Source organism: Sphaerodactylus townsendi, linkage group LG14 (genome assembly GCF_021028975.2).
Source record: "Sphaerodactylus townsendi isolate TG3544 linkage group LG14, MPM_Stown_v2.3, whole genome shotgun sequence".
Lineage (NCBI taxonomy): Eukaryota > Metazoa > Chordata > Lepidosauria > Squamata > Sphaerodactylidae > Sphaerodactylus > Sphaerodactylus townsendi.
In genome coordinates, this window is record NC_059438.1 from 13,363,342 (window position 1) to 13,379,456 (window position 16,115).

Sequence of the window (16,115 nt, forward strand, 5' to 3'; positions counted from 1 at the left end):
TGGGATAGAAAGCTTGGGACTAACTGTTTGGCGATAACGATCAGCAATAATACCTGGGGCAGAAAGGTCAAAACCCTTTCCGATCCAAGAGAGGAGCAATTTATTCTACTGCCATGTCTATGAGAATTAGTTTGATCAAGTCATTATCTAGACAGCTAGGTGTTGTCTATCAATTTGACCTTCTTCCCAAATATGAATCATCAAAAATGTCCATATCGACAAAGGGATACTTCTGATTACTAGTTTCAGTTGTGCACAGCATCATCAACCATCTTGGGTGGAAAGACTGTATAAGCTTGTGTACGAGCCGCAAAGAGAATACAATTGCTAATTTCTGATTTATTTAAAAAATACCAGTTACCCACTCCTAGGAATCCTTGTTGAAATGCAATCCGATTTCTGCACCCCCCCCTTCTATTTAAATGTCAAGATTCCAATCAGAAGTAAACAAGCAAAAACAAAGTCAAGGGGATTAAGTTTCTTTGTTAGCATTTACATTATCTGTGTTTAATTCCTTATATATCCCCTACCTTATCTCGGTGCTTCAACGCTAATTGCAAAGCAGTATTGGCGAAGAGTAATGATCCTTTGCACTTTGCAAGAAAACCCGCACATTGCTGGCTCGGGGAGATAAGAGCTCCCTTTGCAAAGTTGAATATATATCTCGATCAACTTCTTTCAAGGCTTCGTTTTACATGCCCGGCCTCCCAGAGACTGAGATTTTGCACCAAACAGAATAATGGGGGATGATACCATTCTCTGCTGACAGACTCTTAACCCGGCTGATTTTCAAAGGTTTCTGAACTAAGGAGACCCTATGTTATATTTTTTTTGTAAACCCACACACATTAGCACTTTATCGCTGGGTTAACCCACGGCAGGTATTTCAGAGGATATCACAACGGAAAGAAAATAAACTCGTTGAATGTGGAATGTGCGCGAGCCACCCGGTATAACCTTATTAGTTGGGGTTCTGAGTAAGGTGCGGGGCAAACAGTGGTGAGATTTGGATGGGGGTCACTTGGCTATTAAAGTTCACGGAATGATGTCAAATCGCTCAGTCTCTCCCAGCCTAACCCAATTCATGGGAAAAAATAAGCAGAGCCTTGGAGGTTCCAATACAGCTTTGAAAAACTTTACTGTACCGCACAAAAAGATGCTAGTAGATTGTATATTCCCATACCACAGAACTCAATGTGCTGGACCAGGGGTCTGCAACCTGTGGCTCTCCAGATGTTCATGGACTACAAATCCCATCAGCCCCTGGTCCAGCACACTGAGTTCTGCGGCATGGGAATATACAATCTACTAGTATCTACTAGCATCTTTCTTTGTTATAGAATGCTCTGCCTGAATCCTAAGGCCTAGAAGAAGAAGAAGAAGAAGAAGAAGAAGAAGAAGAAGAAGAAGAAGAAGAAGAAGAAGAAGAAGAAGAAGAAGAAGAAGAAGAAGAGGAGGAGGAGGAGGAGGAGGAGGAGGAGGAGTTTGGCTTTATATCCCCCCTTTCTCTCCTTCAGGAGACTCAAAGGGGCTTACAATCTCCTTGCCCTTCCCTCCTCACAGCAAACACTCTGTGAGGTAGGTGGGGCTGAGAGAGCTCCAAGAAGCTGTGACTAGCCCAAGGTCACCCAGCTAGTGTGTGTGGGAGTGCACAGGCTAATCTGAATTCCCCAGATAAGCCTCCACAGCTCAGGCGGCAGAGCAGAGAATCAGACCCGGTTCCTCCAGATTAGATACACGAGATCTTAACCTCCTATGCTACTGCTGCTCCTACCTAGCCCAGCTTCCCCCTAGCCCAGCTTCCCCCATCCATTTCAAAGTCTGTTGACAGCTTTCAATGAACTATAAATGCTCTTGTATCAAAGTACCATGTTCAATAATGCACAAAATAATGGTTTTGATAAAGACTGAATGATAATTCTCATATTCATTCAGGACTATATTCTAATGCGGAAACATACAATTTCCTCAGCCGCTGCACCTCAACTGATCGTGCTAACATCTTTTTCTGAGACAAGATTATAATAAACTTTATTCCAGCATTTATTTATTTTTTTAGAAAAAATATTTACGTTCTGCCCTTCTCCCCATTGGAGATCCAAAACGGCTTACCTCATTCTCTTCCCCATTTTAGCCTCACAACAACCCTATGAGGTAAGTTAGACTGAGAGTATGTGGCTGACCCAAAATTACCCAGTCAAGCTCCCATGGCAGAATGAGGATATGAACTTGGCTTTCCCAGATCCTAGTCTGACGTTTTAACCACTACGCTATGCTGGCTCACGTTATTTTGTTACCACATTCCAACCAGAGATACCTCTACCCCAGTTGCATCTCCTCTGAATACGGTTGACTCTTCAAGTTCTAGAGCAGGGAAGAAGAAGAGAAGAAGCAGAGTTTGGGTTTATATCCCCCCTTTCTCTCAAAGGAGATTCAAAGGGGCTTACAAACTCCTTTCCCTCCCTCCCCCATAACAAACACCCTGTGAGGTGGGTGGGGCTGAGAGAGCGCTGAAGAACTGTGATTAGCCCATCGTCACCCAGGTGGCGTGTGTTGGAGTGCACGAGCCAATCTGGCTCACTAGATAAGCCTCCACAGCTCAAGTGGCAGAGCAGGGAATCAAACCCGGTTCTCCAGATTAGAGTGCACCTGCTCTTAACCACTCTTAGCACCACACTGGCTCTCAAGTGACATGCCAATGGTTCATGTTGCTGAAAAGCAAATGCTCTTGCTGACAACCACTTTCTCAGATCTTAGGCAGAGATTTTTTTCTCCATCTGGCTACCAAGAAGCCTTCCAGTGGAAGACATCAGAAATACAAGATAGTATCCACGTGAAGCGTACCTGAACCATGGCTTCCATCCAAACCATCACAAGCCTCAAACAGATTGAACAAGGACTTATAATCAGTGGGTATTTCCCATTTACTGCAGCCAATTTGGGAATATTTCCCCAAAAGTAGATTATTTGTTCAATTCCTGATTTGGGCCCATTCTATGCAAGGCAGCTTATATACAACTTAACAAAGCAATACAGGGCAATTAAAACTAGCCACGTGTTTCTTAGAAACCATTCTCCCCTTACAATGTCATTGAAACAGTTCCTTCCAATCCGTATTAGAATTCTTGTCACCACAGCTCTAATTCTCCATGGGAACAGATGATGCTGCGTTATACTGAATCAGACTATTGGCCCATCTACTCAGACCGGTAGACGCTCCCCAGGGTTTTGGGCAGAGGTCTTTCATATCCCCTAACACCTGATCCTTTTGGTCGGAGATGCCAGGGATTGAACCCTGGGACCTTCCGCCTGCTGTCCAAACGCTCTACCGCTGAGCAAGGGCCTTCCCATCCATTTCTGATATTTGGATGTTTTCCCTCGAAGAAGCCCACAACTCTCCGCACTTCTCCAAGAATTTAAGATCTCTCCGTAATCAAATTTCATCCTGGATTTTCTGGTCAGTCCAACCAAGTTAATTCCTCTAATGTCAGCGAATCGCGGGAGAACTCTCTAGCGGCTGCGCCAACCTGGGATTCGGAGCAGCTGTCAGTAGGTACTCAAAGGGATTCCACATTAGCCGGGATGCAACCAGGCAGAAAACCCATTACATAGTGCTAAATATACTTAATCACATCTATTAGGGACAAAAATGAAGTTGGTAATTACAACAAACAACCAAACTGCAGAAAAGATTTCATGGGCAAAAGGGAGGGAAAGGATATTGGGGAATATAATAAAAGGAGGATTTAGGGGCTATAGGATTTGTATTAACAATGTCTCCATGACCATAACGTCAAAAAGCTCATGAATCCCTTTTGTTTTCACGTATGCTGCTACCGTAAGCAGAAATTAAACACTGCTAATAACACAAACACACACACACACTTTCTTCTCCTACTTCCAATCGTATATAAAAGTCGTATTTATTTCTGGGAGGTGGTATGACCTCACACTTCGAGGATGATCTATGATCTGGAAGGATGCCAATTAAAATCTCATCTCAGCCACAAACACAAGCGGCCTCAGTCCCAGTTCCCCATCTACAATATGAAGTGGGGGGATAACACTTATTCTGGCCTACTTAGATCGTTGCAATGAACACACGAGCCATATGGTTGCCAGCTTGGGGTTGGCATATATCTGGCAAGGGGTGGAGACATCTCTTTCACACATGCAGAATATGGCACATTCAATCCACTTTCACAATAGTTTGAAAGTAGATTTTTGCTATTCCGCACAGTAAAATCCACCTTTCAAAGTGCTTTGAAATTGGATTGAAAGTGCATTATTCTGCATGTGCGGAAGAGGCCCTAGTCCCGTGGTGGCGAACCTTTGGCACTCTAGATGTTATGGACTACAATTCCCATCAGCCCCTGCCAGCATGACCAATTGGCCATGCTGGCAGGGGCTGATGGGAATTGTAGTCCATAACATCTGGAGTGCCAAAGGTTCGCCACCACTGCGTTGGCCATGCTGGCGGGGGCTGATGGGAATTGTAGTCCATGAACATCTGGAGTGCCATAGGTTTGCGACCACTGCCCTAGTCTGTCCTAGGGTCCATTTACAGTGTATTTGCTGCAGAGCTACATGGGGAGGTAGGAACAGAAGGGTAAAGATAGCAGTAAGTTTGAAGGCCTAGAGCGCCCTGCCCACCACTTCAACTCATTTCCTTCATGATTGGATCAACCTGCATGACTTCAGATGATATAAGGGTGGATTCTATGATCTCCTCAGAGTAATTCCAGTCCTGATAGAAACAATAAATAACCAAGATGTGATATATATTTTTCAGCCCACGTATGCCACTACCATCAGTTCTGGGAGAAACTCGGAAGTGACAAAGCACGCCCGTAGGAATTGCCAGAGACCCCATGGCAAAACTACAGAGTTTCTAGAAATTCCTAGAGCTACCTGACATCACTCCTGGTTTTTCCCCAAGAGTGATGTAGTACTGTGCATGACATCCTGTTCACGTCCCACCCCCAAATCTCTCTTCAGATCAAAACTCTAACCCAGCTGGAGATCCCCAGACACCAAGGATAATTTTCTAGATGCGGTATAAACTTTTAACACATCAGTCCCTCCACAATCCTATCCAGTATATACTAGGGTTGCCAACCTCCAGGTGGGACCTGAAGATCTCTCAGAATTAGAATTGGTTTCCAGGCGACAAAGATCAGTTCCTGTGGAGAAAATGGCTGCTCTGGAAAGAGAACTCTATGGCATTACACCCTGTTGAGTATGGTAGTTGTATTTATAATTAATGGTAACGGTATTTATAAATAATTGATCACAGTCAGTTACAGGTTTCTCCGCCCACAAAATATCCACACATTTCTCAACATAGAGCGGGCATCCCCACTATATTCAGTCTCATGAACCATGAAGAAGAAGAAGAAGAAGAAGAAGAAGAGGAGGAGGAGGAGGAGGAGGAGGAGGAGGAGGAGGAGGAGGAGGAGGAAGAGGAGTTTGGATTTATATCCCCCCCTTTCTCTCCTGCAGGAGACTCAAAGGGGCTTACAATCTCCTTGCCCTTCCCCCCTCACAACAAACACCCTGTGAGGTAGGTGGGGCTGAGAGAGCTCCGAGAAGCTGTGACTAGCCCAAGGTCACCCAGCTGGCGTGTGTGGGAGTGCACAGGCTAATCTGAATTCCCCAGATAAGCCTCCACAGCTCAGGCGGCAGAGCTGGGAATCAAACCCGGTTCCTCCAGATTAGATACACGAGCTCTTAACCTCCTACGCCACTGCTGCTCCCTGAAAAAAAAATCTACTTTATTTCTGAAACATTCTTAATGGAACATACCACGGCAATGTGCTTGCAGCCCACGCTGGGTCCAATCAAGTGTATTTCCAGCCACATGTCTTGAGTATTCCCTTCCCCACACACTTCTAAGTCCATGGCATGACTTTTGTTACATAACCCTTTTGTTGTCTGAAAACATAACAGAGTGGAGACACAGATCCCACATGTATAAATGCCTATTAAAAAGACTCCATGTTCTCTCTGCAATCATAAAACACAAAACACCTCTTAAAAAAAGAGAGCCCGGTCCCTTTGTTTCCAAGCCAAGCTCTAATAAATAAGACAGCCTGCCTCCTTTTAAGTAAATAAAAATGATTTGCATTAAATGAAAATGAAATATTGCATGTACGCTGCAATTGAACAATAAAGTACACCAAAGCCCATGCTAGCTGCTGGCTCACCCTTGATTCTGCGGTGTCATGAGTCGAATTTAATGATCCAAATGAGTCAAAGCTTGCATGTAATCAGGTGCGAAGGCCTGCTTAAACAGATGGACAAATACAACGAGAATTTAAGGGCCACGGCTGGTCATTATCATTACGATTCCATGTTCATTTTCTGGAAAAAAAATCAGAGAGAGCAGCGGATTTTCAATCATCCACAGGCAAAATGAAGGAGGAATTTCTCACTTCCTTCTCAGCCTGCAGCATGGATTTATCTCATGAGAATTTACCTCATGAATTTACCTCATGTTCCAAGCGGTCAGTGGACCCTCAAGTAGGGCTGCCAGTCTCCAGATAGGGCTTGGGATGTCCCAGAATTACAACTGATTTTCAGACGACAGAGATCAGTTCTCTGGAGAAAATGGCAGCTTCAGAGTTTGAACAGTTTGGCATCAGTGGTGATAACACAACTGTGGAATAGCCTTTCCCAAGAGGTTCATGAAGACGAAGACAAAGAAGAAGAAGAAGGAGGAGGAGGAGGAGGAGGAGGAGGAGTTTAGATTTATATCCCACCTTTCTCTCCTGTAAGGAGGCTCAAGGTGGATTATACGCTCCTTTCCCTTCCTCTCCCCACAACAGACACCTTGTGAGGTAGGTGGGGCTGAGAGAGTTCTGAAGAACTGCGACTAGCCCCAGTTCACCCAGCAGGAATGTAGGAGTGCGGAAACACATCTGGTTCACCAGATAAGCCTCTGCCACTCAGATGGAGGAGTGGGGAATCAGATTAGAATTCTCCAGATTAGAATCCACCTACTTTTAACCACTATTCCACAGCATTCGTTTTGGTGTCATTTTGACACTAAGTGTTCTCAATTAGCTTTTGGTAAAGTTAGTCCTATTGCAGAAAATCACGCTACCTCTTCCACAGGAAAAGGAGGTTAGAGTCCAAACCTAGAATCCGCCTCATAGAAATGACTTAAGTTCCTCAGTAGGAATAATTCTTGGTACATCAATATTGCCCTGACTGATGGCCTAGACCAGTCCAATATCACTAAATCTCAGAAGCCAAGCAGTGTAGATGATGGTTATTACTTGAATGGCATATCACTCCTGCCACCAGAACAGAGCTGGGAAAAACTATTATACCACTGGTGCCCTCACCTGGACGGCCTAGTTAACCTGATCTGAAGCTAAGCAGGGTCAGTCCTAATTATTGTTTGGATGGGAGACCACCAAGAAATTCCAGGGTCACTCAGAAGAGCCAGGCAACAGCAAACCACCTCTGTTCATATCTTGCCTTAGAAACCTTATAAGTTGGCTGTGACTTCAAGACACGTTCCCTCACCATGTTAAACACTTAATATCAACGGTAGGGATAAAAACCAAAACGACATCTAACCAACTTTGCAATTCATTGTCACAAAGGCTATTTAGCACAGACGGCTTTACAAAGAATTAGATGAATTCACAGAGGACTGGTCCCTTAATGGCTATATATTATGAGCCAGATAGATAGGACGTGGGATACGGCTTTCCCCATCTTGCCTGCCTACTAGGTCCTCAGGAACAACTGGTGGGTCACCATTGGAGTCAGTGTGCTGGGGCAGAGTCCTTTGGTCTGATCCAACAGGGAAGTTCTTACATTTCTTGGCTGCAGGCAGGTGGCCATTCGGGCAGGCTGCACATCTGAATTAATACCACAAAGTAGTTAATCAAGACATTGTTCCAGCCGCATTATCAGCTGCATGATCATCTTCGCCAAGTAGATGTCGCAACGATATCCTCAGTTACCACTCTGGGGTTTAATTGCCGCGCTGTACGAAAACAAATGTTGCGTCTGCCACTGATCAGCCCCAGGTGTTCAAATCAGCCTTGACGGCACGGCTAAGTGCTTTGAGCATCAGACGGAACCCATTTTGCAAACAGACACCCCCATCTAGACCCGATCTGGAACATGTAATTGCCAGAACATACACATTCTCAGATTTTGAGTCTCCTTTAGATGGGATTTGTGGTCTCGCTGAAGCTGATTAGCATTATTCCATTTTTTTTAAAAAAAATGAGGATTTACAGAAGTGACTAGTACATGCTTGGGGAACGTGAGGGTGGTGGGGGGGAACGGAGTGACAATTCTGACGGATCTGCTGAATTACTCCTGTAATTAAGTATGCAGAGCTGCAGCTGTTGAATAATAGCTGCTTCCAACTAAATGATACCCAAACTAAGAAAAATAGCCGAGCATCTGGTTTCTCTATCGGAATATCTTTCTTAGGGTCTGGGTCCTTAATTTTTTACAGTTGACAGAAGTATTATTTCAGCCATACAGTGGCATCTGGGCGCTAGATAAACACACACACATACACACACACACATAAATAGACATCAGAATGTAACAACTCTATGCACTTTAATTAATTGTGGAGCGATTACATGGTCTTTCAACCGTGTAGTTTGTCATCAGCAGGCATTACAGATTTATATTAGATGTTTCTCCACAGTGTCAGGAGTAATTAAAAAAGGGATGGAAATGATACCAGCCAGTAATGCTTTACATCAGCGGCAATTTGCAAAATAAAAAATAAAAAATCCCTGCTGCCAAAAATTTTGAAAAGAAGATGTCAATTTTGGTAGCTCAGGTATGCGAGGAATAGCTATGAGGACGGCGAGGCAGCCAAAATATCTAACCACCTTGAATAATGAGGGGTTCATGTTTAATCTATCAGACCCACCAGAACTGGAGTGACATGTCAGAATTATTAACGAAGCGGCCACCAAACGCAGTATCCACCATATGTTTTCCCTTTTCTTTTGTCTTAAAAAGATTCATGTCTAAGCTACCCCTTCTTCATTTGTAGGGGCCAAATCTTCCCATCCGCTCACTTCGGGATGATAATTTTTTCCCCTAAAAACTCTCTCATAATTATTCTTTCGTTTGAAATGTTTTTAAGCCACCTTCTTGCGCTGCGTGATCGTTTTTAAAACATGGCCTCTTTCCTGCAGCCATTTTTCATGCCTCTGTCCTAGCTCAACTTCACCCTGGGTACCACTTTTTCCCATCCCTGAGCTTATCTTTTGCCCTAGCCCAGTGATGGCGAACCTATGACACGGGTGCCAGAGGTGGCACTCAGAGCCCTCTCTGTGGGCATGCACAAACAGAGTTCATCATGTGGGGGGGGGGAAATCGCCCCCCCCACACACACACACATCTAGGCTGGCCTGGGCTGCTGGGCTCGATTATTAGCATTAAACTTAAGACCTAGATTTGGGGAAGCAGTGTAGGTAACCCTGTTAAGTGCTGTTAAACCCCACTGATTTTCATGCAAAGAACTACAGTGCGATCCTTTACCTGGGAGTGAGCTCAGTTGCTGGCAATGGGGTTTGCTTTTGAGTAAACCCTCCTAGGGTCGTGATTCACCGTTCGAAGAGTTGCATGGTTGCTTCAAAGCAAAGCCAATGACTACCACCAAGCTTACTCCCGAGTAACGTAAGCCTCGAAGCCAACCATTTTTTCTAAACTAAAACTTCAGTATTCAGGTTAAATTGCCGTATTGGCACTTTGCGATAAATAAGTGGGTTTTGGGTTGCAATTTGGGCACTCGGTCTCGAAAAGGTTCGCCACCACTGCCCTAGCCTCTTTATTTTCTGTTGTTCCTGGCTGTTTTCTCACCTTTCTCTCCCCTCGCATTTTCTCTTACACGGGGTAAATTTACTCTTGGGTAAACCCGCAATTGCGCGACGTGCCAATTTTCTTTCTGTGATTTCTCATGAGTAAACCCACGATTCCTACAGAAAATCTAAGACTCTATGAAGCATCATAGTTTTAATAGTTTAATAGGCTCATGGTTTTAATGAAGTTTTGGAGGGAGGTTTTGTATCGTTTTAATTGGGGCGTCGAAAACATTCCGGAAACATTTTAGGTGGCTTGTTATATTGCTGTTGTTCATTATCTCGAGCCCTTCGGGGGTAGGGCGGTTTATCAAATTGAATTAATAATAATAATAATCTGATTTGGAATGTTTTATACCCTGGAAATTTGTTGGCCTTTAAGGTTCTACAGGACTTGACACTTGGGACAGTGATTCAATTGTTAGCTTTTGAGGCTCACCAAATGCCCAGATCCTGACGCTCATCCAGGAAACGCACATTTATTAGAGGGAGTCTGGGTGAAATTTTATGCATGTTTGGAAGGCACAGAGTTTGCTGCTCAGAGTTTGCTGTGGCTGAGGAGAAGTCAAGAAGAAGGACAAGAAAGCCAGTCTGAATGGATCCCCTGACCACTAGTTTAACGCATTCACGAACACCCCCCCTCGTACAACACACTCAAATGCTTACATTAACCTAGCATTGTGAGCAAACTGGAAACTCAGATATTATGAATGAGTCTGGGAAAATAGCCTTTGGATCCAGTTACCCTGTCCCCTTTCTTCTACAATGCGATGACATACTGAGCCGTTGGTATGGCAGCTACTCAACCACCCTGCTTTGATGTCACGCTTTGATCCTCCATCCTGTATTATATTCATTAGCGCTACCCAATGCTTTCATCAACCCATTCTAAGGGCAGAAAGCGGGAGGTGAATTTTCCACCAGGAGTCTTATCCCCAATTGTTGCTGCACTGGAGAACTCATACCTTCTGATGCAACTCCCCAGCCCACCAAACCCAGAGAGACCAACGTGCCCTCGGTGAACGCTTCATTTGTGATGACACAAAATGGTGCTATGGTTCAAACAATCCTCTTCTTGAGAGTCAGCATGGTGTAGCCGTTAAGAGCAGGTGGATTCTATTCTGGAGAACCGGGTTTGATTCCACACTACACCATCTGAGTGGCAGAGGCTTATCTGGTGAACCCTTCGGGGGTGAGGCGGCTTATAAATCTAATAGATAGATAGATAGATAGATAGATAGATAGATAGATAGATAGATAGATAGATAGATAGATAGATAGATAGATAGATAGATAGATAGATAGATAGATAGATAGATAGATAGATAGATAGATAGATAGATAGATAGATAGATAGATAGATATGATTCCTCATTCCTACATTCCCTCTTTTGCTGCCCACGAACTGGCTATATATCTGACCATCTGCCTACCCCCTCCCGCCCAGGGTTTGTCCACTGGGGTTTGATCCCAGATGCCTTTTATTATTATTCATTTTTGTAGGTTACTGCTGCTATAGTTTTAATAGTTTTAAGGTTTTGTATTGTTTTAATTGGGGCTATTCGATTCGTTTTATTGTCTTGTTATATTGCTGTTGTACACCGTGCCCTGAGCCCTTCGGGGGTAGGGCGGTTTATCAAATCGAATTAATAATAATAATAATAATAATAATAATAATAATAATAATAATAATAATAATAATAATAATAATAATAATAATAATAATAATAATAATACATTCCTACTGGGTGACCTTGGGTTAGTCACAGTTCTCTCCAAACTCTCTCAGCCCCACCTACATCACAAGGTGTCTACTGTGGAGAGAGGAGGGGAGAGCAGCTTGTAAGTCACCTTGAGTTTCCTGACAGGAGAGAAAGGTGGGGTATAATTCCAAGCAACAACAACAACAACGAACTCCTCCTCCTCCTCCTCTTCTTCACCAAGTTGGAATGTGGCTGAGATCAGATGCATTCCTGCCGAATGTGACTCAGGTTTATCTTGTCCTATCAGAAATCGATAATTTTGTATTGACTTTTTATTTGTGATGCAGAGGCAGGCAATGGCAAGCCACCTCTTGCCTTGAAAACTCTACGGGGTCATTAAATTAGATCCAATTAGAAATAACATTCACACTTTAGATCCCAAGTTAATTAATAGCTGTGTTTAAGAAACTGGCGTGTTCAAACTTAATATTTTCCTTTTGGAAACTCTGGAAGCCGTATTTAATTATTTGCATCTCTATGCAAAATATAAAATGACTTTTTAAAAAGCTTTGAGACAACGAAGCTACCTCTAAAGTTATCTTTGTTTATGAAAAGGAATATTTGATCAGTGATACAGCCATTAGTTTTAATAGGAATGGTACATCTTTCTCTTCTAGAAAACGTAGAAATAAATAAAATCCTAAATAAAATTTTTAAAATGATGTCAGTTACAAATAATGAACTTGTAAGGTTTTAAATACTTGCCACTAGCATAGGAGCTAGTTTTAGAAGGAAAACAGTGAATTTACACGTTCAATGTTGTGGTTTGTTCACCTCTTTTCATAATGCGTCTATTTCATTTCTGCCCCACCCTTCAGGGTCTGCAATAACTCACTACAAGAAGAGAAGAGGCAAACACTGTTTTCATATTTTTCAAGTGGGAAAGGTTTGGGTGGAGTGCTTCTTTTCCAAGATAGCAAAGTCAAAGGCTTTCATTCCAGTGAGATTGGACGATAAAGCAAACAAGATGTTCCAGATTTAGCATACCGCCTAAGCAATATGTTGGGACTAATAATGGTTAGATCTCTTTGCAACCCCAGACTCTAATGGTTAGATTTCTTTACAGCAGTGGCGTAGTGGCTAAGAGCAGTGGCTAAGAGCAGGTACACTCTGATCTGGAGGAACCGGGTTTGATTCCCAGCTCTGCTGCCTGAGCTGTGGAGGCTTATCTGGGGAATTCAGATTAGCCTGTACACTCCCACACATGCCAGCTGAGTGACCTTGGACTAGTCCCAGCTTCTCGGAGCTTTCTCAGCCCCACCCACCTCACAGGGTGTTTGTTGTGGGCGGGGGAAGGGCAAGGAGATTGTGAGCCCCCTTGAGTCTCCTACAGGAGAGAAAGGGGGGTATATAAATCCAAACTCTTCTTCTTCTTCTCCTCCTTCTCCTTCTCCTCCTCCTCCTCCTCCTCCTTCTTCTTCTTTACAACTCAAGTCTGAGCTGCAGCCCCGGATCTTGAGAGAATCACCCCCTGACCATTAGAGGCGCAGCTGTGTGGGAGAGAAAGCCCTTTTCTACAGTGATGACATTTGGAGAAAATATTCCCCAGCCTGATGACAAAGGAGAAATGTTGCGACAGATTCTCCAGTTGGTATAGAAACTGTATGCCTGCGGCACAATCTCTCTTATTACTGTCTCAGGTAATTACAAAATGCAAAAAAAATCTCAAATCAGAAGGAATGAAGACACAAGCTGACCAAAAAAAAAAATTACGCCTGCAGGACGATGTGATCTCAACAGTTGAAAACAAAACAGCACCTATGCATTACTTCTGAAAATGTGTAAGTGACAAAAGAAACAGAAGTATCATAAAAAAAATCTTGGGTTGGCTACACATCTGCCCCGAAAAGAATCTCCCTTCAGCGCAGGGAAGAGCACAAAAATGGCAGACTTTGGATATACCATAGTTCGCATCAGTGGGAGACAGGGCCGATGAGCCATTTCAAACCAGATTGGTTCTTGCAAAGATTCTGTGTCACAAACCGAAAACCGAATATCCAAATATTTGGTTTTGGATCTATAAGAGATCATCTGTCTTAGATACAGACAAGGAAGTAATAGTTGGTTTACTAAGGCAGCAAAACAATATGTCAGAGGATCCCCCAGACTTTTTAAGCCTTCTGGCAGCTCTGGATTTGCTAGGAAATTTCAGCTTCAGAGTTCCTGCACTGGCCAGAGAGTGAAAACTAGATGGTCGAATAGACCTGTTGCAGCTCAAGGCCTCTAAAAATGGGGCTAGAAAGAGACCTTGGGCAGAAATAGTGGAATCAGCACAGCATGACCCTACGTTCATTGGTGGAATGCTAGAGGTATGCCATTTTGATGTTGTAAATTCATCTTGTGTGGGAAAGGAAAGGAGTGTTTTTCACCCCTCCAAAAAAAACCCTGATGTCGTAAACTAATTCAGATCTGGATTTAAAATGGAAAATCTGACCAGCGGCACACCCTATCCCAACTTTCCACGTGCAGTTTAGTCTTTATTAACACTCAGAGGCAGGTAAAGCTGATTATAGACCCCCTTTAGACGGGTAAGTGAATTTTGGAATAGAAGGGCACAGTATAAAAATTGCATTGAGCAGTTAAGAAATAAACACCTAGAGTTTTATTCCCTCATTTCGAGAGGCCCGATTTTCTTTTTTTTGAAGCCTTGATGTGCTTTTATGGCAGAGGCCTTCGTGATACACCTTTTAACCTTTCAGCACTCATAAGTTCAGCTGGGAGAACTAAAATGTGGAGGCGGGAAGGTCATAAAAGACAGAACACGTCATAAATTGACTTGGGGGGGAACAGAGGCAATAAGAGCTCTATGTAAAATAGCGGGACTGTTTAATGCTAATATAGCGTACTGGCCATTTAAGACCAAGGCACTCAGTGGAATGGCACCAACTTGATGGGAGCAGCTTTCTTTTCCAGAATTTGAAAATATGTTTTCTTAATTCCTAGGCGGATTGGGAAGAGGTAGAGTGGCAGAAGCCTGGGAGAGCAGAAGCCACAGTTGGGTAGTATCAGAGGTGGGATCCAGCAGGTTCTCACAGGTTCCCGAGAGTAGGTTACTAATTATTTGTGTGTGCCGAGAGGGGGTTATTAATTGGTGATTTTGCCACGTGATTTTTGCCTTAGTTACGCCCCTCCTCTGCTCCTCAGCAGTAGCGTGCAGAACTCGAAGCAGTCTAGCAGGAGGTGCACCGGCGTGCGTGGCAGCCTGCGCCTGTGTGCATTCGTTTCGAATGCCCAGCCACGCCCCCGTTCTGCCCTGCCCAGCCCCATTGGCACCACGCCACAGTTTGAATCCCTCCACCATGGGAACCTGTTACTAAAATTTTTGGATCCCACCACTGGGTAGTATAAATGCGTGTTTTGCATATGGAAGACTCCTAGTTCATTCCCTGGCATTTCTAACTAGATCTCAGCTAACAGAATCAGGAAAAAGATTTGCAAAACAACTACCAATCAGAGTACTGAAGTAGACGAACCAATGAGCTCACTGAGGCTGGAAATTTGGGGGCGGAGCCTCTGGGGGTGGGGACTGGGGAGGGGAGGGACCTCAGTGGCCTACAATGCCATAAAGTCTGTCCTCCAAAGCAACCATTTACTCCAGGGGAACTGATCTCTCTTGTCTGGAGATTGGTGGTAATTCTAGGAGATCTTCAGATCCTACTTGGAGGTCAGCAAGCTTAGCTCACACATGCGAGGGGTCTGAGAAGACACATTATTTTATTATTATTATTTATTATTATTATTATTTATATTTATAAACCGCCCTCTCCCGAAGGGCTCAGGGCGGCGAACAAACAAATAGATAGAGCACAAATAAAATCAAATTTTAAATAGTTATTAAATATGGCTCTATATGTTAAAATCGACCCCCATTAAAATGCAGCATCAATCAAAATTACTGATGGCTGCCCCACTCGTGAGGGGTCCCCTTAAGAAAAAAGGGGAGGAAAGAAGAGGAGGGGGAACGGCAGGTCCACAGATTTTAGAAAGAGGGGGGGGCATCAGCGGCGGGGCTCCCCAAAGGCCCGGTGGAACAGCTTCGTCTTGCAGGCCCCATGTAAATTCATTAAGATCCCAAGGGGTCTGCCAGAGCTGGAGGTAGAGCTGTGTCTCCATTGAGGGGCAGGGGCCAGAGCTGTAAAGGCTCTGGCCCGGGTGGAGGCCAGCCGCATCATTATCTGGAAAATGTCTCTGCCCCCTGTCCAAGGACCACCACAGAACCCCCTCCAGGAAAGTTCTCCAAGGTGACTTACAAAGTAAAAATTCATTATAAACATCATTGAAACATAGCAACCAAAAACCAAGCCATAGCATAAAACATCATAAAGCATGTAGCAACTTAAATGTTTCTCAGGTTAAGAACATATGATAAAATAGGATTTTTTTTAAAAAAAATCAACCTCTTAGTTAAAAACCTGGATAATCAGAGATGTTTTAGCCTGGCAGAAGAAGAGGATGAGTTTGGATTTATATGCCACCTTTCTTTCCTATAAGGAGACTC

The 16,115-nt window shown here is 43.7% G+C and overlaps 1 protein-coding gene across 4 annotated transcripts in view; it reads right to left on the bottom strand.

Annotated features, from left to right (window-relative positions):
* The window catches only part of FTO (FTO alpha-ketoglutarate dependent dioxygenase), a 250,439-nt gene that overhangs the window by 49,400 nt on the left and 184,924 nt on the right, over positions 1-16,115 (bottom strand). The window contains exon 9 of one of the 4 annotated variants that reach the window (XM_048515845.1): positions 6,207-6,283. The exons of 2 other annotated variants lie outside the window; for them this stretch is intronic. In XM_048515845.1, coding sequence (XP_048371802.1) covers positions 6,253-6,283 — 31 coding nt within the window. In that variant the 3' untranslated portion in view covers positions 6,207-6,252. Of the gene's footprint in view, positions 1-6,206; positions 6,287-16,115 lie in introns of all 4 variants that reach the window. One more of the 4 variants, XM_048515844.1, reaches the window with a different exon arrangement.